This window comes from Ornithodoros turicata, chromosome 3 (genome assembly GCF_037126465.1).
Source record: "Ornithodoros turicata isolate Travis chromosome 3, ASM3712646v1, whole genome shotgun sequence".
Lineage (NCBI taxonomy): Eukaryota > Metazoa > Arthropoda > Arachnida > Ixodida > Argasidae > Ornithodoros > Ornithodoros turicata.
Window position 1 is genome coordinate 105,514,312 of NC_088203.1, and position 21,335 is coordinate 105,535,646.

General features: G+C 44.7%; 2 protein-coding genes across 3 annotated transcripts in view; both read right to left on the reverse strand.

Annotated features, from left to right (window-relative positions):
- Positions 1-21,335, reverse strand: part of LOC135389092 (angiogenic factor with G patch and FHA domains 1-like) — a 35,802-nt gene that overhangs the window by 11,351 nt on the left and 3,116 nt on the right. The window contains exons 5-10 of one of the 2 annotated variants that reach the window (XM_064619059.1): positions 19,151-19,265; positions 18,198-18,352; positions 17,877-17,978; positions 17,628-17,769; positions 15,633-15,718; positions 15,388-15,515 (exon numbers count right to left, since the gene is read on the reverse strand). In XM_064619059.1, the coding sequence (XP_064475129.1) occupies positions 15,388-15,515; positions 15,633-15,718; positions 17,628-17,769; positions 17,877-17,978; positions 18,198-18,352; positions 19,151-19,265 (728 nt within the window). Of the gene's footprint in view, positions 1-15,387; positions 15,516-15,632; positions 15,719-17,627; positions 17,770-17,876; positions 17,979-18,197; positions 18,353-19,150; positions 19,266-19,321; positions 19,419-21,335 lie in introns of both variants that reach the window. The other variant, XM_064619060.1, reaches the window with a different exon arrangement.
- Positions 7,439-11,025, reverse strand: LOC135389093 (phospholipase ABHD3-like). The gene has a single exon (XM_064619061.1). It carries the CDS (start codon positions 10,988-10,990, stop codon positions 9,536-9,538), a length of 1,455 nt encoding a protein of 484 aa, XP_064475131.1. The 5' UTR covers positions 10,991-11,025; the 3' UTR covers positions 7,439-9,535.

Sequence of the window (21,335 nt, forward strand, 5' to 3'; positions counted from 1 at the left end):
GCTATGGAGAAGGAACGCAATTTTTCTACACCCAACGGGACGGTATGACTATCTCACTTCCTTTGGAGGAATGCAGTAGAGGCCTGTGACCGTCACGCTCCACCGATCATGTCGGGTCCTCATCAAAGTGATTTCATATCCGTTCAGTCATTCAAGACCTGCCCATATAGAGCGCTCTTTTCGTTTCCGTTTTCTATCGTAAACAGCGAACGCGGTGAATAGAGTGTGCTAGTAGACCTTTTGATAACGTGGCTTCCGAAGCATAATATCTGCCGGACCCAATAAGATACTGTATTAAAGAGTTTTAGTGTATCGTACGCTATCGCCTTTGCGTACGTAAGTGATAGCGTTTATGGCTCTGCGCACGCCCATAACAGGAAGAGAGCTTCGCGCATTGCGCAGAACCGCCAACGCTATCTGTTACGTACGCAAAGGCGACAGCGTACAATGCACTATAAAAATTCATGTTTTCGGAACCGTTATCTTGAACACCTTCCGAACAAGTAAATCTTCTGATTCCTGCAACATCGACATGGAGGAAGCCAAGGTTGAAACCGATCAAAGTAATCCAGCGGTAGTGCGAAAGCATAGCGTAGCTTTATGGTAACGTGAAAAGCAGAACGACAATTTGGGCTCCAGAATGCTTCAGCTCTGCTGGAGGTTTTATCCATAGTTTAGAATGACACACTCTCTTTCCAGTTATCATTCTATCGTGATAGCGAGCTGATACAAAATTGTAAAAATAGCATTTCCCACATCAGCACGCCATGCCAAACGTTTCCTTTTTGGTCATTACCAAATGGAGCCACTAACTGACAAAAATTTTATGCCACCTGGCCAGGTTAAACCCAGCTCTGCCTCCGCGAAATACGATAAACAACGTTAACGTAACAACGACAGAAGATTCCTGGCGTCAGCGCCTCTTTTCCCTGAGTTGTTTGGATACGTTAAGCAACTTTCTATCAATGACAGTCATAATATTGGTTAATTAAAATCTTAATCTTATTGGTTAATTCAAATTGGTTAACCCGTTACCATCCTACTTAACCCCGATTTATGGGTGGAAAAGTTCAGGTTCTTCGATGTAACACGAAGTCAAAGCTTCGCTTGGGAGCCATAAAACCCCAATGCTGGATGAAAGGAACAATAACAGCGATGTCCGTAGGCAGCTTTTACACAGCACTGGGGTAAAAACGAATTATACCCCGATAGTTTTTTCCACACAAAGGTGAGGCTCTACGCATACAGTCTTTCTCCACTGACAACAGTGACGACATAATTCTGTTCCATTGTATACGTACGGGAAAAATAAAAATAAAAAAAAACCTGACCCCAAAATAGCGATGGGAAAGGGAGGAGGAAACGTAAATCGATACGAAAATGGCTATAATGTGTTCGCCTACATTTTGAAGCGGCCTTCCATGTAGTACCTTTGCATGGCTAGGCGGCCCAGCCAATTCAATTTTAATTCTGGACACTGAGCAGTCGTGGGTAAGTCACTCGAAAAATGTAAGGTACAGTTAACCTGCAAAAATAGTAACTGGATTGCAGTGCATGTAACTAGTTACAGCTACAGTTACCGCATCAAAGTTATTTGACACCTACTTTTTTTAAGGGGGAAAAAAAGTAGAAGGGATACAACTCAAAAGTTTGTTTTGGCACTTGTACTTAGTCCAAGCATAGCTACATATACCGTGTTATGAACAGAAGATCTCCCATGGACCCTCACAGCACGGTGGGAGTTAATCTTAGGCCGTCCTGACTGCGTTATGTAAGAATTAGTGATGCATAACTATCGATAAAGTGACTATCGATACTATCGATAGTTTTACGATAATCGACTACCGATAGTACTGTTCATTTGTTTTTCTTTACTATCGATAGCTAGATTTGGTTCTCACTATCGATCCGTTCGTTCCCGTCTCCGTTTTCGCACTGGCACAATAACAACGATAACAGAATCAAGTGCGACACAAGTTCTTTCCGTAAATTTAGCTGTAACGTATGGGCGATGCACTGCAAGCGCAAAAGAAGATGCTCATAAAACCATACGCCACGAACCATGGGTTCCACGAACGGGCACTTGTTCGCTGCCTCCCACTGAAAGAAAAGTAGAACCGAAGGTCGCGTCCCTTTAAGGGACCATATCGTAATCCCCTCAAGATCGTGGCTTTCGGGCGCGACCTTGTTCACCTCTAGCTTCGAGCGTAGTTCAATTCTACCAAATTTTGGCGCTGTCGAACACTATGACGTCATTTGTTTACAAACAGGGAGAGGTCTATTGTTGGACGTAAACGAAAGCGATCTAAGCGTGTTGCACTCCTCCGCAGGCAACTCAAGGTCTAACTCAACTGCTCACGCGCGCTGCACCTGCGTAATGCAATTTTTGTGCCCGAAGTAACTTGGAAGTAACTCGTTCTTTTTTTAAGTAACTCAGTAACTGCGAGTTACATTTCAGGCTGAAGAACTTCGTTATTAACTTAGTTACATTTTGCACACGGTAACTTAACTTGTAACGAGTTCTTTTTGACGGGTAACTTCTCAATCTATGGAAGGGACAAACCAGTCACTCTCTCTCTCATTCATCCTCCTTTCACTCTTACATTTTTGCCCACTCATACACACATTCACACGACAGGGATCGACGCTAGCGGCAAATGTTGAACATGAGGGAACTGATGTCCTGAGGCTGGAACACAGCTGGTCCTACAGCTGGCTAACCTTTTCAGTGACTTTCATCATTAATTTCTTAGGCAACTTGAGGCCTTGTATGTGATTGTCCCATTTTATTTGCAGTTACAAGGAGAAGTCTTCACAACCGTTGTCGTCTATTCCAACGTTCAAGCTAAGCTAACGTGTCCTCCGCCTGTGCACTGCATGAGCGGACAACAGGAATCACCGAGCGAGTAGTGTAGCCCTCCAATGTTCCTTTTCGCCGTTTAGTGGCCGCTCCGGGTGTGCCAAAAGAGGTGCGCTGAACATTCGCTCACGTGCCCGTGTAAACACACCGCGAGGATGTGGCTGTATTCATTATCTGGAAAACGCGTCGGGTTTGCTTTATCGCTGTATGGCAAAGTTCATGTACCGCCCTAAGATTCTGAAATATCGGGTTGCAGAATTGCGTTTGAGCCTCTTGCGCACACCACAAACAGAGAGCTTTGCAATCTGTCGTCCCACCGGTTCTCCCAGGCAACGCAAACGATAAAGGCGACGCGATTGCTGCTTCCGCCTCGAAGCGAGCAAATTACGGCCAGGCAAACGCGTTGATCTGGGCACGCTGGTATAATGCATCCGTGGGTATACTACCGCGCGCAAGAAACGCGGGGCAATGAGAGAAGCACAGGACACAAGCCGGGTGCCTGTCATGCGTATTAAACCTGTCTACGTTGCCAGTCAACACTTGTGTCCTGTGCTTCTCTCCTTGTCCCGTGGGTGTTTTTTTTTTCTTTTTTTTTTTGCGCACCTGCGTTTTTTTTTACCTCCAGAGTCGCGCACGTGCCACGCAAAGTAAGGTGTTTTCCCATGACGTCAAACGAACGCGTTTGGCCGCCATGACGGTGGTCACTTTTCCGGCGCAGTTGCCTGATTATCTAGCACTTGTTCGAAAACGAAGCCTAGAATGATGTTTTGAAATCCGGTCGCGTCCATTCTCTTCTTTTATCCCGAAGACACTAATGGCGAATTCGGGTGGTCATTTCGGAGCAACCTTTTTTGCCAGATCTCGAGCAGTCATGTTCGCTTGGTCAAAATGAAGCAAATCTCGCATGTTCGCGTGGCGCTTTCCGAGCGCTCGGAATTTGCTAGCTAGCACTTTTTTTGCCCGGTCTCAAAACGATCGAGCAGCAGATTGCTCAACTGTATCCGGTGTCGTCACGTCCGCACTGCAAGTCTGCAACGGTGGCGAGTGCCCTCATTGGCCCGCATGTTGAAATCACGTGGTTTAGCAGACGACAGAACTCGAAGACTTGCGACCGCGACGCCCCTAGCGTGATCCAAGTACCTAAAACGCCTAAAACCGCTAGATTCCTAGCGATCATGTTCGGGTGGCAACGGTCACGTGATCCAGCTCGGTCGCCGACCTAGCAATTTCCGAGCGCTCGGCCGTTTTGCTACGAAATGACCACCCGAATTCGCTATTAGCCGTTGTCGTTTCCACGTTTTCTGTTACGAAAACTATGGTTGCCGCATCGAAAAATCGCACAGTTTGTCATCTTTCAATACCGCTATCACGAAAAGTGATCGCCAGTGGGAAGAGCTTACGCACACGCACGTCACAATCAACCAGATGCCGTTTGCGTCGATAAATCCGTCGTATAAATGCGTGTATGAGTGAGAAACCATGTAAGGGTGAAAGTGGGATGAGTGAGAGAGTGGTTGGTTTGACATTTCCTCGAGTCTAACGAAGGACAAATTACAGAAGGAACACACGTGTCGTCCACTCCGTTCCGTGTTCCTTCTGTGTTTTGTCGTCCTTCCTCAGACTCAAGGAAGTGTTGCCGCTCTCACCACACCCTATTTGTTTGTCGCGCGCAAACTTCCGCACAAACTTTGCGTTCGGCGCACCCGTTTTGCCTCGCGCACCCAAAGTTCCGACTTTAGCTGCGTCCACCCTGAGCGTAAAGTCTGCTACACTTTGATGTTTGCGGTTCATCGCATGGTGCACGTCGGAATACTGAGCCAAAAATAAATATTTTTCCCCGCATCAAAGTATGACATCAGAGGAGCTCTACTGACGCAATCACGAGAGTGACGTCAGAGCGACCCGTGCCCATTATCTGCGTTACATCTATTACTCCCTTTGTTGCAAAACTTGAAATGCAGGTTCGCGTACGTATTTGCAAATAACCATCTCTCACATTTATCCTGCACAACTCCGTACCGTATAGGAAGTCGTCGGACGGCATAACGAGGGCTTGAAAAGCGAGTGGTCTGCGGTGACGATATAACACGGGGCGTCCTTCTCACCATGGACGAGTGGACCGATAACGTTATTTGTCGCAGTCTACAACGCCTTATCATTCCTTCTTTCTTCTTTCGCTGCACGGCAACGCACGCGGACGTTAGCTTTGCGTGACGTCACCGTTGTGACTACTATAGGGCTACCTGCGAATTCATAGAAATTTCACGGCGCTCCGCAAGACTATGATGACGGTATAACGGTTCTGGTTACTGATGATGCAGCTGCTTTCGCTGTTGTCGACAGATTACACCTGTTAGTCCACGAATAAGATTGAGAGACACGCACAACTATAGCGTGGCCAAACTAGGGTATTGCGATGAAAGTCACTGAAAATGTTAGCCAGCTGTAGGACTCGAACCCTTTTCAGTGACTTTTATCTTTCATCGTTAATTTCTTAGGCAAATTGAGGCCTTGTATGTATTTGTCCCTTCTATGTTGTTCCAGCCTCCGAACATCAATTATTTCATGTAGGGTATTGCCTTCTCCGGCTATACAAGCTCTGCAATTCTGAGAATAGTATGAGCTATTTTCTATCCGTAACTGGGAATCAAATTCATAGCTGTTTATACAGGATGTCCCAGGAAACGTGTCATTGAATTATAATAAAAAAAACTGCGCGACCTAGAATCATGCGGTCAACAGCATTTGTTCTTATTAGGTTTTTGCCACCTCCTAATGTGAATGTCATGTACTCCAAGTTTAATTATGTAAATATTTGCGAACGGAACTCGGAAATTTCCCAAGTAAAGGTCACTTTTGTGCCCCACCAATATGAAGAGCGTGCCGAATTCACTCAAATTCATGATAATTCACAGTGATATTCGCTAGCTATCCCATCGGAAAAAATAGCTGAATATCATGCTTTTCGGAGCACCGGACCATAACGCGCGATGACTTTTTGAGCGCAATCGCTCTCAGTGCGACGAAAGGAGGTTCCGAAGCCAGCCCACAGAGTGATAGTAGAAAAAGTAACAGTTCCTAAAATTGGGAGAGGGAAAGCATTATTCCAGCGAAAGTCGGACGTGGTAAGCCGTGCCTGTTTTATCTCTTTCTGCGGTGTCGGGGAGGGCTGGGTTTTCAACCTCCTTTCGTCAGACTGATTGCGCTGAAAAATTAATCGTGCGCTATTCTGTGCGACCTCCGTAGAGCATGATGTTCGGCTATTTTTTTTTTTTTTTTCCCGATGGAATAGCTCCTGAATATCCCTGTCAATTATCATTAATTTGACTAAATTAGACACGCTCTTCACATTGGTGGGGTAAAAAAGTGACCTTTACTGGGCAAATTTCCGACTTAAGCTCGCAAATATTTACATATAAACTTACGTTACACGACATTCACACGAGGAGGTGGCAAAAACCCAGTAAGAACAAATGCCATTGACTCTAGGTCGCGTCGTTTTTTTATTATAATCCAATGACACGTTTTCTGGGACACCCTGTATATTGAGGTGTAATCAGGACAGGGATTTTCCCAGCACTGCCTGGTGACACCCCTCCAAATTGTCTGCCAGAAAGGCGACGAAAGCTGCAGATATGGGTGTCACCTCTCCCACCACCACTACAGACGACAGACTCCCCCCCCCCCCCCCCCCGAGACGAAAATCCTAGGGATATCCATGAATCGAGTTACAGCAAAAAAGCTTTTTTTCTTTTTTTGTCGGTACTGGGCAAGACTATACCTAAAGAGATCATATGTGGGAAGGTAGTACAGGTGTGTTTAGCGCACAGGTTCAGTTACATAGCTGTTCAGGTTCAATATTGCAATTAACACTGCAGAAGCTGAATGAACAACAAGGACTAACAAGTCTCACAAATGCCTGGTAGCATTTCGAGGATGGCAGTGTGCCTGACCAGTCAGACACATGTGGGATCTCTTCCTGACCTCTCATCACCTGCAGTCTTTGGATCACTGCTTACTGCAAAACTGTCCAGTGCGTATATGTGGTGCTGGCTATACTGTTTTCGTGCCTGTCTTGTCTCATAAAAGTGTGAACCCAAAAAATAACCAGAGGATGAAAAATTTGGCTTAGCCATACAGAAGAAAATCGATTAAAATGGTAGATGTGAGGCAGGATCCTGTCTTCCCCAAGAGGCGAGGCCCTAGCCATATTCGTTCGCAATTATTTCGAGCATACATTTTGCTCAAAGTGCGTACATTCAAGCCTCCAAAATCATATAGCCCCGACAGTTTCAGAGCAACACTGACCTCTCACTAAAAACGGTGACGCTTGTTTGAGATTTAAAAATTTACGCAAAGGCTTGCTTTTCCGCTGAGCCCCACGACTGATGATGACCCGATATTTCATGGCACCACGAGCTACTTCCCATACCAACGAAAGCCTCGAGCTGCAAATGGCGAGCAGATGGCAACTGACGCTCTTCCATCACTTCACAGATGAACTGGCACAGAACATCGTGTCAGCCATCTTACTGAGACAAAACATATCAGAGAAAAATGTACACATAAATGCAAATAATTGAGTCACAATCGCTAATTTATTCCATATTATCAGCGATAGATGACACACAGCAGCGTGCACATGCCATGTGGAAACACATGCGCTGTAGCCACCCACATTAGCATATTCTTAAATAATCTCAGTTTTGCGTCCAGCACAGAGAGAGAGAGAATCGAACAGGTGAATCTCAGGAGTACATCCCGTGTCAGTTGCTTGCATGATTTTCGAAACCAAATCATCACAGAGCATGGAGGCATGTTTTGAATTACGAGCACGAATTACTTAGAATAGATAGATAAATGAACATGAGAAACGTGAGAAATCAGTCACTGTTTCTTCACTTGCAATACTGAGGCAGGATAGTGGTCAGAGCATTTACCAACAGCCTGTGGGACACATTTGATATCATTTTGTCAAAAAGAATGACTCTTCACTGTCTTCAGTTATTACTTTTTGCTAGAATTAGAAGTTAAGTTTTAGCCCTTGTAGCCTTGGATAAGGTGGCCAAAATCTTATTTTATTAAAGGCTAAAGTTGCAGACAAGTATGCACTACCTGACATGATCCAGCCATTACACATATTCCATATGCATGCTTAACTGTCTTGATACCAATGTATTAGCATTAACTATATAAAACATTAATATTATCTTTTTCTTTTTCAGTCAATGTCACTTAACTTAAGAATGTTGGGTATAAACACATCAAAAGTTCAGCAGTAATGTGACCTATCCAGGACCAACGTGAAGAAATTGTAACACGTAAAAAAAAAAAATGTACAAAACAGCCTCTGTATGTGGGCATCACTGCACACATGGGAGCAGACCTTCAAGAAACGCATGCTTTGGCCATCACAGATATTTGGCAGTTTGCCAAGCGTCGCTTGCATATGAACGCACATATTTAATGCCCACAAACACAAACAAAATAAATGCGAAGCAGATACTTCTCTTATTGGGAGCACTACAGTCTCAACCGGATTACCTGCACACACAAGCTGCAATCGCATAAACATTGTCTCCTCGCACGGAATCAGCTATATATTGAATCAACTCTATGTGGAATGCACTCTGCGTCTTCCTGCAGCTATACCACGTCTTCCCGGCACGCATGCATGAGTTATTGACCCCTCACTGTCCGCAGGCATGGATAGACAACAATACCTATATAAAGGTCCTCGCAGGTGCTTAAAAAATAATGGAGCTTTCACTTTCAATGTGGACAACGTACAAAAATAACCTATCACAACCGTAGCCTGTCCAACCGTTCCTTGTCCTTCGATGTAAGTTCGCAACGTGTGCCTACCTACCTACCTACAAATGACACTGTCTGCCCTGGATAAATCTAGACCTACCTAAGTCGTAGAATGGACTAGACTTGTGTGAACCTCTACTCTGAAGATCCCCACGAAATGAGCAGCACATTGTGTTTCGAAGTGCACAGCTTGTACGTAAACAACATGGCTTGTCACGCGTGAAAAACAAAAAGAAAACCGTGTGAAATGTCAACACTGTGCTGAAACTTCTGCACAGCAATTGTGACATAAAATCTGCTTCGCATAAAACCTATACTCCAACCTACCTATACTCCGTTGGCTTGCGTAAACAATCAAAGTTGACACGTTAACCAAAAAAGCTGCTCATTTTTTTTCTTAACATCAGGAAGAATGACATGATCTGGAATGTTTGAGCATGACAGCATCATCAACAGAAACTAAAGGAATGAAGATAACTTAGCTGTGCCATGGAAAGGAGTGAACAGATTTTCACGTCATACAAACGTGCAAGTTATTTATGTATAAACATGCACAGTTGGTTTCCAAAATGAAGCGTATACATGTGCATGACAAACCACATTATTTGACAATTTTTCACTCTTGCAATGAAAGATATACATTTTTAACTTTAAGTTGGGCACCTTTGCAGGGCTATATTGTATTCCTGCCCATAAATTTTGCCATAAATGTCACTTGCTGCTTGGTCAGTTTTGGGCCCAGTGACTGGCAGATGTAAGATTTGTGAGAAAAATCTGTCGACAACTTTACCAGGCACACCATTTAAAGCAGAGATTCAGTCTCTAAAGGGACCACGTCCCTCTCGGTGTCCCCCCCAGCTCTCATTCTTTGATCTGTAGCGCCAACTTTCCCCCATCGAGCTTCCCGATCAGAGCTCCTACATATTGTTCGTAGAGCCTTTCTGTAAAGAAGGGCAACTGCGGCAGTAGCCCCTCCATGAAGCCGATATGACCCCCTCTAGATGTGACCACCAGTGCAAGATAATCACTTTCTGCAGCCTCTGCTTCGGGCAGTGCATCCGCGGGGGCCATCATATCGTCCGCCGCGGCAACACACAGCGTTGGGACTTTCACCCCCGACCCCAACTTTCCGAGGAGGGAGGCATCGGTGTAGTACTTCTCAGCCGTGCCGAATCCAAACAGCTTGCTCGTGAAGTGCTCATCAAATTCTCTTATCGTGCGGCTCTGGAGTACGCGGTCCATGTTGAGTCCGTTGATGAAGAGGTGCTTGTGAGGTTCGACCACTCCGCACAAGCTTCGAGCGAGATGCCGGTTTAAAATCATGTTCAATCCTGTGGTTTCCATGCTTGTCGTGCCACGGTGGACGTCATACACCGTCGAAATGAGCATAACCGCACTGACGAGTGCCTGATCCTTGGTTTCGCAGAGATAATGTCCCATAATCATGCCTCCCAACGATATTCCCGTTGCAATGATGGGCGACTCTGGGTACTTTCGCTTGACGTGCTCGAGGACTTCTCTTAGATCGCCCGTGCTGAGAGCGCAATACATTTTGGGCGTCCGCAGTCCAAGGCCACCGCGGCCGCGGTTATTGAAAACGACACACCGGCAACCTAAGCGTGCGGCAACGGGAACGATAGATCTAATATATTCAGCTTGACTACATCCCGTGAGACCCGGCATAAAAAACGCGATCGGCTGGTGCCCGCTGCCCCCGTCCAGCCAGTCGAGCGATACGACACCTCCGTCAGAGAGTTCGACAATTTCACGCTGGTAGGGCAGTTTCGGCACTCTGCTTCTCATGAAGTTGGCAGCCGCTGTCATCATATGAGTGCTCAGGCACCATGGCGTTGGCCAGTAACGTTCGTGGAGGGTGGGACAGTTCTCGAGTAAGAACCTCTGGAACTTCCCATTTTCTTTCGCAACCAAGGTAGGCTTACGAGTAACCGTGGTGAGGTAGTAAAGCAGGAATGCAACGCCTAGACTCAGGAAAAGGGCTACTCGCGGGTTGGAGTAGTAGAAGAGAGTCGCAGACTCCACGATCCAGTGGGATGAAAGGTCCAAGCTGTATTCGGCAGCCATATTCCCGGCTTCGAAGAAATCCGTGTTTTCCCCCGGCGACAAGAGGTACGGCCGCGCTCGGTGGGATGAGCGTGACAGTGTCCTTGCAAAGACGCGATCCGGCGTTCTTACTTCAAACTTCGATGAATGGGTTGTACCGTACGCGTAGAAACTACAGAACACCGGCTGAATGGAGAAACACTGCAGTGAAACCCATGCGAGCAACCACAGCGAACTGCCGATGAAAACTGACATGCGCCGCTGGCGCCGCCAGCGGAAGTCAATTTCTAGCAGACGAAAATGACGTTCGCTTCCGCTTATGGCGCTCACGGCGAGACAAGTTGCCGTCGCCGCAGCCGCCGTTGCCAAGGCGCGTGAAAACACAATTTTCTCGATCAAAGTTCGATTATGTGCGAATGCTACACTTCGATTTTGTTCTATTCGCAAATTCTTGACGCCTTCGGCGCTCCCCGTGACACGCCGTACGCGCCATGACAGTATCTCGTTGCAACGCTTGCACCGTAAATACAGGGTGTGTGCAGAAAAACATGACCCGCATTTTTACATGTAACTCGTTGTCTACTTAGCCGAGGAACTTCCGGTGGCGCACGACGGCGCATTTATGCGTGCGAAATCAGTAGAAAAATTGTGGAAGCCATACCCAGCTTAAAAAATAACGGAACAACGAAAATGTCGGCTTCCGTGCATCAGAATAGGGCAACATGGTGGACAATAGGGTGTATGTGAAAGGGCAACGTGGTCCACGTAGGAGAGTTGTGTTCAAGTACCGCTAGGGGAGCTATCGGTGCATAAATCGAAACGATGTCCCACATCCCACATGTATGCTTATCGGCAGTACCCCTAGCGGTGCCTGCACATAACTCTCATGAGACCAAAATGCACTACCATGCACTGTCATGACCGCCCTATTCTAATGCATGGAAGCCCATGTTTTCGCGCTCTGTTTATTTTTTTACACTGAGTATGGCTTCCAGGATTTTTTTGTAGCTTTCGCACGCATAAATACGCCGTCGTGCGCCACCGGAAGTTCCTCGGCTAAGTAGACAACAAGTTACATGTAAAAATGCGGGTCATGTTTTTCTGCACACACCCTGTATATCACCGTCAGCTGCTTTGTCAGTTAAGAGATCAGCTCAGACCAAGCTGGCAAATTGTCGCATGATTTTTTCAACATAGGACTTATTTTTTCCGTAACTGCCGACCTTCCTTCGATATCAAACCGAAACACTTGCACCAACGAACAAGAAAAAGAAAAAAAAGAAAAGAAAACAGAGCAAGAAAGACGACAGAATTTAAAATTCTTATTACAACTAAGCCAAAGCCAATTCCTGTTTCAAGAGTATTGACAAAAACAAAACACACAAAATCGTCTTTCTCTACATTCAAAGATCCAGTTATATCGAAGCAAACAATGTTATTATTCCATCTAGTTTGACATCATAGCTCACATGAAAAAACGGTTTCAGTAATTATGTTTGGTTCTTCTTAATTGAGTTACTTCAGGATGGGCGCATTTGAAGTGCCCATATGTTACATACATTGTCTCTCACAAAACAATTAAAATTGTGCTGTTCTTAGTTTTCACATGAAATGCCCATTATTTACTTAACGGATTGCATGCATAAATGCTTATGAGAACAGCAGGATTGGGATATAGAAAATAGAGTACCCAAACACAAGCAAGGAAGCACATCTAGTACTGATGTTCGATTAGGTGTTCCATGGCACTAGACACAGAACTCACCATTAAAGTGGCACACACATGCATCCAAAAATTAAATTTATACAAGCAAAAGTTAAAACCTTCATCCTTAACTATGTGTGATTATGTCTGCACAAACAGTACTGTTTGTTTATAGTAGGTAGAACACTTGAATTCAGTAGAAAAGCCTCAGTCTGTAGGAAAAAGATAGTACTGCCAACAGAAATTAACAACAAACTTGTTTAAGCTACATAAAGTACATGTCCTTCATGCCATGCATTACACTACTCCACTAATTCGCGTTGGATTTTCAGCATTATTGTCGGTGATGAGCGAAGAGTCAAACAGCAGTTTCAGAATCGACTACGATGGATGCAACAGTCTCTTTAATGCCTGTGGCATCTCACTGGCAGGTGCATTTCTACATTGTGCTTAGCATGAACGTTGATAAAGAACGTTACTTTAGTAATTTACAATGAACAGGATGTTTAATGTGCTAGTTCAAACTTGTAAGCTATTGATATCTCAAGTCTTCCTTGTCACAGGTAGTCACACATTCAATCCGTGCCAGCAAATCACACACACGGTTGGCTTTGAGATTCAGGCTTTTTTGTGTGTGTGTTCCGCTTCAAAAAATAAATACAGTTGTGCAGCTGTTTCAGATTCCAGAAAGAGCCCAACATTGCGCAACAGATGCAGAACTGAGCACAGCGAGAGGTAGGTATCGAAGGCGGGATCTGGGTGTCTAACCCCCTCCCCAAAATGGTATCTTTAGTAGTGTACTATTTCGGAGAGGGAAATGAAGGGGAATCCTCCTCACCCTTGTAAAGTCCCAATAGAACCACCCAGAAATATTTTTCTGGCTACACCGCCGATTGAAGGCACAATCTAAGGTACTAGTATACCGAATGAACCAGTACATTATAACACAGAAAATGTCAGTCATCCGATGTAGCAGATTTGAAACTATGTGCCACTTAAAGGAGCGAGGAAGGGATAAAAAAATGAATGTCAAATTGGGGGGGGGGGAATTAAAAAACTGCCGCTGCCTAATCGGCAATACCTGCCTTTCAGCACCTTTCCGTCAGATGGCGAAACAGTCGAACGCGGCGTTGCAGACGACATCGAAACCAAGCGAACAAGTGGAACTGAATGCAAAGTCGTACTCTGCAACGCCACGTTCGATCGTTTCGCCATCTGACGGAAAGAAGCTGAAACACAGGTAATAGCCGTTTAGGCAGCGGCAGTTTTTTAATTTTCACGATTTATCCGCAGAGAAACAGACCAAGTCGCATTATCGACATAAATGTTCGGGCATAATACGTCCTCTACATCTACTTTGGCTTTCCAACACTGTTCTTATTTGTTTTACCTTCGTTACAAACCCTGAAGTTTATCTTGGCGAACCCTGTACGTATTGCAAAGTACTCAAAATACACCAATTTTCGGTTATGAGTGAGAGTTCCGACCCGACCGTGTTGTGTGCAACACGGCGTTACCTTCCTGGCTGTACAAACAGGTCCTGCACCGACCCAGAACCAACGTTCCACAAGCCGATCTTAGATCTCTGCAACTTGGACATGCCCACCCACCAGTCACCAAACGCGCTCCCCGACTGGACTTGTCCGAGTGACATTTCCCCAAATTTCCAGAGAGGGAATTCCGTCATGCATAGGGTTGCCACCTTTCGGAGTGAAAAATACCGGCTGAGGGAGAGGAGGTGGAATAGAGGGAAAGGAGGAAAGGCTCGTGGGAAAGGGGAAGTGGGTGAGGAACGTTCTAGCTGGCTCGACACAACCACAAACAGCTTTGCACAACCACTGCTCTTGTCCCCTCCGAACACGAGACGTAATGAATAACAATGGTAATAATAATAACAATGAATAATCATAATAATGAATAACTAAGAAAACGACTGGTGACTGCGGAGTTGGGTCTGTGCTCCAGATTTATTCAAGCTGTAGTGGAATGTTGAAGGAAAAACCGCGTAAAAGCCCTTATGAAAGGTCTTGAGCCACAAATACCGGCAACCGGCAGAGCGCGCAAATAACCGGCCGTGCTGGTATAATACCGGCCTGGTGGCAACCCTAGTCATACTCTCAACATCAGTCTTCTGCTCCAGCAGGGCATTACATCAAATTGCACAGAAACTACTCGCCTAAGTGTTTTATGGGGCTCAAGACCCTTCCTGTTGACCACACGGCCAAGAAAGAGACAGCAATTTGATATTTCCTCAAATTGGGTTGGGATATTTGCACTCCCAGAGCTCACGATTGGGTTTGCGCATCAAGCCCTCATTCGGAACGGCTCCCTTTAGTTCGAACTCCGTTTTATTCAAACGAATGTATTTAATTTTGAAATTTTAACTTTTCAAAATTAATCTTATTTTATTTGTCCAACAAATGGTCAGTCCCCTTTGAGTTCGAATTAATGGGATTGCATTGTAGTCCTTATATACAATAAGTAAAGCTTATTTGTAAGTAGGACTTACAAATAAGCTACGGTACTTTACTTATACTTTGAGCTTTAATACTTTAAGCTACTTACTTAATTTGTCTCCACGGCATTTTTGTTTTAGTGATAGCATTTACAAAATAATGTGCCACAGAGATTAACAGATGCGACACCAAATGGCAAATTCTCCTGAGGAGGAGCCGTTGGTTACCATGGATACAACTCGCAGCTTCCCCCAAGCGGTGTCGAACCCTATGATGACACATATTATGTGGCTGATGCCTTAGAGGATTCCTTGCAGATTTTTTGTTATGACTACCTAATGTGGGATCGTGGGTGATGGAAGACATGTATTAGCACGTAGAGGAGATTAAACGTTTTCTCACGATTCCTCGAAAGGGAGGAGGGTTGTTTCACGACCCTTTTAATTTGGTTGAAAATCCTGGAAACCCAGACACATTCTGAACTGACTCACCGATCTACAGAAGAAGGATCAGCATCCCGCTCATGAGGAAACTTGCTTCCCACCGTATCCCTGCGCACTTGAGCTCTGTCCGTGTAGCCCTTGGTTGAAGATGACTTAGCTTCCACATAGTCCACATTCTTTAAGGAACAATAAAACGCAATTTTCACAGGACGCAAATCCACCGATGTGGAAAAGCTACGTTTGCACGTCTTGATCGTGTTTTCTTTTTTCGTAACGGATGTGTCACTCCTCACCTCTAAGCTGTATTTCTTTTTTATCCTCTTCAATTCTGCACGTCGTTGCTTCTCCCTGTCTTGTTTGCTTGTAACAGCGTGTGGCTCTTGAGAAAAAATGAAAACGAAATGCACGGAATAACTTTCTAAGTAAAGACAGAGTTTAAACTTAGGTAACTGGCCACACTTCCCATCATGGTCAAAGAGCTCTTTTTCAAGGACAGTCCATCTAACAGAGGCTGTGCAAAATAGTGCAGCCCACTGCTATCACAAGCACGATATGCTATCACTAGGGCCCGGAAATTTAGTCACTAAAAACGGCGGAAATAGGCAGGCATTTAGGCTCTCGAAATTACCAAAATAGGCAACAAAATACAAAAATAGGCGCGTTAATCTGATGCACTTTTTGGCTTTGTTGCCGTTTCAGAATGCCGCATCACGGAAAACTAGCTCGTTTCAAGGCTACTGGACCGTACAAGCTTTGACGTCTGGTACACGAATGCTGAAGCGGCCTGGAACCATGCTATGTCGAATACTTTTAGTTCTCTGCCCTGGATGATCTTGAAAGATTCAGAGAAGTCACACCTTTTGATCAAACGTACATGAACCCCTTCTAGCAAACCAAGGTACTGAAGGAAACCAAAAGCAAAGAAGGAACAAAAGGCGCAAACATGCAAAAAGAAAAAGCAGCACTCGGCACAACCCTGAAAGGCGCACTCATACTTCCGCCTCTAAAAAAAAGGCTGTTATGGCGTCTAAAAATGTTAAAAAAGGCTACAATTCAACAGAGTCGATAAAAAGGCAGGCAACCCCGAAAATTTCGCATTTAGGCGATTATAGCCATTTCTAGGCAAATGCCTAAAAATCCGGGCCCTAGCTATCACACAAACAACTCCGTATGGCTTTTATTGGCTATTGACTGAGCTATCGCAGTTTTCACTCAAACATTGTGGACCCACAAACGCATGCAGCATTTACGATATAAGTTTTTTTTTTTTCTCGCTCATCCAACAGTGATATGGTGACGTTTATCAATCAGAAGCAGGCATTGCAAAAATGGATGCTGTGATCAAAGAACTTTCTGACAGTGTCCTATATCGAGTAGACAGAGAAGCTTCGCAAAATGAAAGAGATATGGCCGCTTTCATTTTGCATGCTGCCTATTCTCGATTACATTTTCCGTGTTGTGTTGTACTGTACTGTATTGTACTATCTTCTACCACAGGCAGAATTTAATTAATTCCTTCAAGCAAGAAAAGGGAAGAGTATTAGCCTGTCGGTACGGCGGCACTATTGAGAAGTGAAACACGTTCATTGACTCTAGATTCACTGTACAATGCTTCCCCCCCAAGATGGGATTTGAAATGAAACAAAAATGAATAAAACTGCTTTCATGTGTTACACTATGCACTGGACGACATAATATGCGCTAAAAATTCACATAAAATTTGTCCAATTCTATGTCGATAAACTGTGAAAATCAATCCACTTCCCTCTTAACATTTCCAATGGCTTACACCAACTGCTAAGCTTCGTTTCTTATTATTATTATTATTATTATTTCACCTGACATAATTCACTGAAAACAAATCAGGAAGCTTGAGAATTCTCGACATGTCTCCATACGTTGTTGACAAAAGCTTCAGAGTCTGCCAGTACCTCTGCAGTAGGGGAAAAAATACCCAACTGTATCTCGCAAAATCCTGTATTATAGTGTATGCTCTCTTTAACGCAGTAGATGACAGGCCTGTGAGACACATTTACTGTGCACGAGGTCTAACCTGTTCAGGTATTTGAGGTATATGTTTTTCTTGTGTGCCTCTCAACAACAGTATGCCTAGGTAATGGTACAAAGTACAAAGGTAATGGTGCACCCAGCATAGCACAATAAGCGCAATAACGTTGGTGAGACATGTGACGGGTTACTTCCAACCGGGATACGTGACAATTCTGTCTGAAGTGCTTAAATGTGCCATGAGTCCTAAGTCAACATGGTTTTGATGTGAAGACACAAACCGGCATTGGCTGCCGCCACATCAGCTTGCAACAGGCCAGGTTCACAATGGCCGCACGTCAGCATTCGTTCGTGAATGTGGGCTTGGAGGACACAGGTACCAAACTTCACAGTGTCCAAGTGTCCCAACGGATACGTTGCGTCCTGATAAACGGAATATAGGTCTCATTTACAAAGCATAAGTTATAAACTCAGAGAGAAAAAGAAAATCGTCCGAGTTTGTCAAAAGAATGTAGCCGATTTAAACTTACTTTTTCAATGTCTACATTGTTGATGAAGGTGTGGTTTCGACTCCCAACATCACGTAATTCGTAAGTGGCAGTTGTCTCGTTAAATGTGATTTCTGCGTGATTCTGATAAAGAAATGTTCAGAGAATAAGTTTACTGTAATGTGAAAGGAAAAAAACAACTTCATTATCCCTTTATCGTCTGTCCCCACTTTCTAGAGAAACCATTAGCACAAAATATTCAGACTGTCCCAGAGCACTAAACTTTTACACATGTAAACTATGGTAAAATTTTCAAATTCTCCCCGGTTGAATGCCACGTTTCATGACACAAGAGGAACAAACCTTGCTGACGCTGGTATCAGGAATACACAATCCGCAACTCTGCAGCTGTCCAACTGTGGCTCCAGGATAAGTGACCATCACTATGGAGCCTAGTTGGAGTTGGTCCGACTCTTTCACCACGAACCGTATGCATGGTGGGTAGGACTTTGAATGTTCTGGAGAGGAAAAGTTGTACTCAATTGTGCATGTTGCTATACTTGTGTCTTACGGTTAAACACAATAAAACCTGCACTAACCCTACCCCCCCCCCTTTTAAATTCAAATTGTCAGTTTCTAAAACACATCCTGAAAATGTTGAAAACTGAACTCATCCTCTCATGCAGGCACGGGAGAGCAACACATACTACATTCTCATTATGTCACACGTTCTCTTTTTTGCTTTTTTTTTTCTTTTTCCACATGAAAACCTGCTCTTTGACATGACGTCACCCGATTTCATCGTTTTGTAGCTCTTGACATAAAACCTCACATTTATCCCAGATTTAAAAACAAACAAATATAAAACACAAAAATGCGAGTACCTAAATAAATTAGGCAATTTTTCCAAAAGGGATAGACCGCCACGCACAAAAGTATCTGTGATCCCGGTCCCATATTGTACACATACATAGTCGTACATAGTTATGTGTTCAACATTGTTCCTGTGACTACTGTTTTGGTACATGCTGCCTCCTTCTAATGCCGGTCGGGGTTGGCGGGCCCATCAAGCTGCCTCTGCGGCTTTTTTCCGCGACCCCGCCCATTGTACTGAATGGGAAATAAAGTAAATAAAATTAAATGAAATATCGTCGAAGAAAAATGGCGGCCACATGTGCGTGGCAGCTGACAGGAATATGACTCAATGTCTAAGATAAATGATTACAATAATGGCGATTCCTCATTTCTATACCCATCCAAAAGCCACCTTGCCTAGAACATGGCTCTCTAAACACTCTGCTGGGCACATGTCGTACCTTCCTCGGGTTCAGACTCGCTCTCATTCGACGCACAGCCCGAACTATCCACTTCGCCTTCCTCTAACGAGTCTATTTCATCATCGTCCTCAGACCAAGATCGATACCTTTTCCTCTACAAGAAAGATCCACAAGGAAGAACAGTTAGAGCATGGAGAACAGTATAGTTACCCAAAGCAAGATGGGGCGTGGTCACTCGAAGGGAGGACAGTTGGGACGTCAGGTGCGAAATGTCCGAGCTGGTGTGCAAGGAAGCACCACTTGAAAGCTGAGCATAAAAATGGAATACTACTAAAATATTGCTATAGGGGTGAATGACACTTTGCACCTAGCCATGACGGATGAATGGGAGAGATATGGCTAATTGCATGCTTGCGGACCTGCATTTCAGGTTTTCCAGAAGGGGGGGTAATAGGTAGAGGCCAGTGCGGGCAAGCAAACTTCGACCCGCAGTGCTGTCTGTATACCCGCATTGGGACCCGCAGGGGGGAGTGTTCCTCGTCCACTTTGCCACTGTTCCTATTTTAAAACGATGGAAATTCTGAGTGTTGGCTACATGTCTCGGATGCCTTCATTCGTATGCCAATAAAACTGCAATTCAACAGAGAGCCATATATGCCTGCATTAATAATGGAACTCCCGCCAGCACTTGCCTGCTGCAGTCTGGCACATGGATTTATACGGCCAACGACATAGGTCACTGCTGAGCTCGCGTGTGACAGAGAGGGATCACTTAGTTGGCCATGGAGTGCGGGTAAAATGCTGGTGTACCCGCATTACCCGCGGCCGCATTGCGGGTACACCCGCATTTTACCCGCAGCGATCGCGAATTCCTACCCGCAAATCATGACGTCGTGCGGGTAACTGCGGGTAGACCCGCACCCGCGCTCAGCTCTAGTAATAGGGGCATAGAAAAGCAGCACCACAAATGCTGCAACTGTTTCAGCTGCAAACATCACGCTTATTAGAACCAATAGGAATGGCTGATGCTCCCGCTCCTCCGATGTCAGAGCTTGGCGCGGAAATGTGTACCGGGGTCCGTCTCTTGCCAACAATGTGTAGAAAAATAATATTTGCTCCTTCAATACCACGGTGTGCAGTACGCCGTACAATGCATGCATGACACAATGAACCACAGCCACTTAAGCACCATTAAAAGCGTAGTTTTCTGCGGTAAGAGGAAATTATTTCCGCAAACAGAATCTGAAACAGTAATGAAATGCCACTTCACCCCTTTTGCAGCCAAAACTAACTGCTACATTAGGTGCACAAGATGGGGAGCCGGGCACAAGTCAATATGACTGCTATACTCCAAAGTAAACTAACAAAATCATCTGACGCCTGATTGATCAACGGTGGAGGGTATGTACTAGTTGACAGCTGCGTGCTATTCTTGAGGATAAACAACTTCGAGAAAACAAGAAAAAACGTGAGAACTGAGAAACTGTAAGAAGAAACGCGAAATAAGGTATGCAGACTGTAGGGTAGAGACCCGTATATACGACACCTCCATCATGAGCGGCAAGCTCTAACTTGGTCAGACAGGACGATGCATTCACGATGGTATCCAGGAACAAAAAAATTCTGTCAGGAATAATCTTCAACACCACTGAGTGCTCACAGAAAGAAATATGGATGCCAGACGCGACTACATGAGGTTCGGTGCATCGCATTTCACAAGCACAAAAAGGGCGTACAGATAGCAGAGGCTAGTCGGAACAAGGGGAAAAGCTCAATCGGCATCAGCTCTGCGTGGGTCGAGCTGGCAAAAAAAAAAAAAAAAGAGTCAAATTTCTAGGTGAAGACGAAGAACCGGGTAAAGTAGGTCGCACTACCATATATATTCACATAGGCTTGTTTCGAACCAAATGTACCGGTTGCTAGAAGGCGGTTCTGTTGTCTTTCGTTTTTTTTTTATGCCATGACTAACAAAGGTTGTCTGATATTAAACCAGAAGTTTCGTTAGGTTGATTTTTTTTTCTAACGAGCACTAGTTCAGTTTTTCTCTGCCTATCTGCCTACAGCTGCTTGCAAACATAGAAAAAGACTTCCAGGTTGGCACGATAATAGAATGCAACAGGGAACATGGATGGACACAGACAGTATCCATGTTTCCTGCTGCATTTGTTTGTAAGGCTTACAGTAAACTAACATGTTCTGCATCTTCATAAAAGCTGGCATTCCT

Bases quoted from the DNA above. Each gene is read 5' to 3' on its own strand.
- LOC135389093 (XM_064619061.1), bottom strand. From the start codon at position 10,990: ATGTCAGTTTTCATCGGCAGTTCGCTGTGGTTGCTCGCATGGGTTTCA.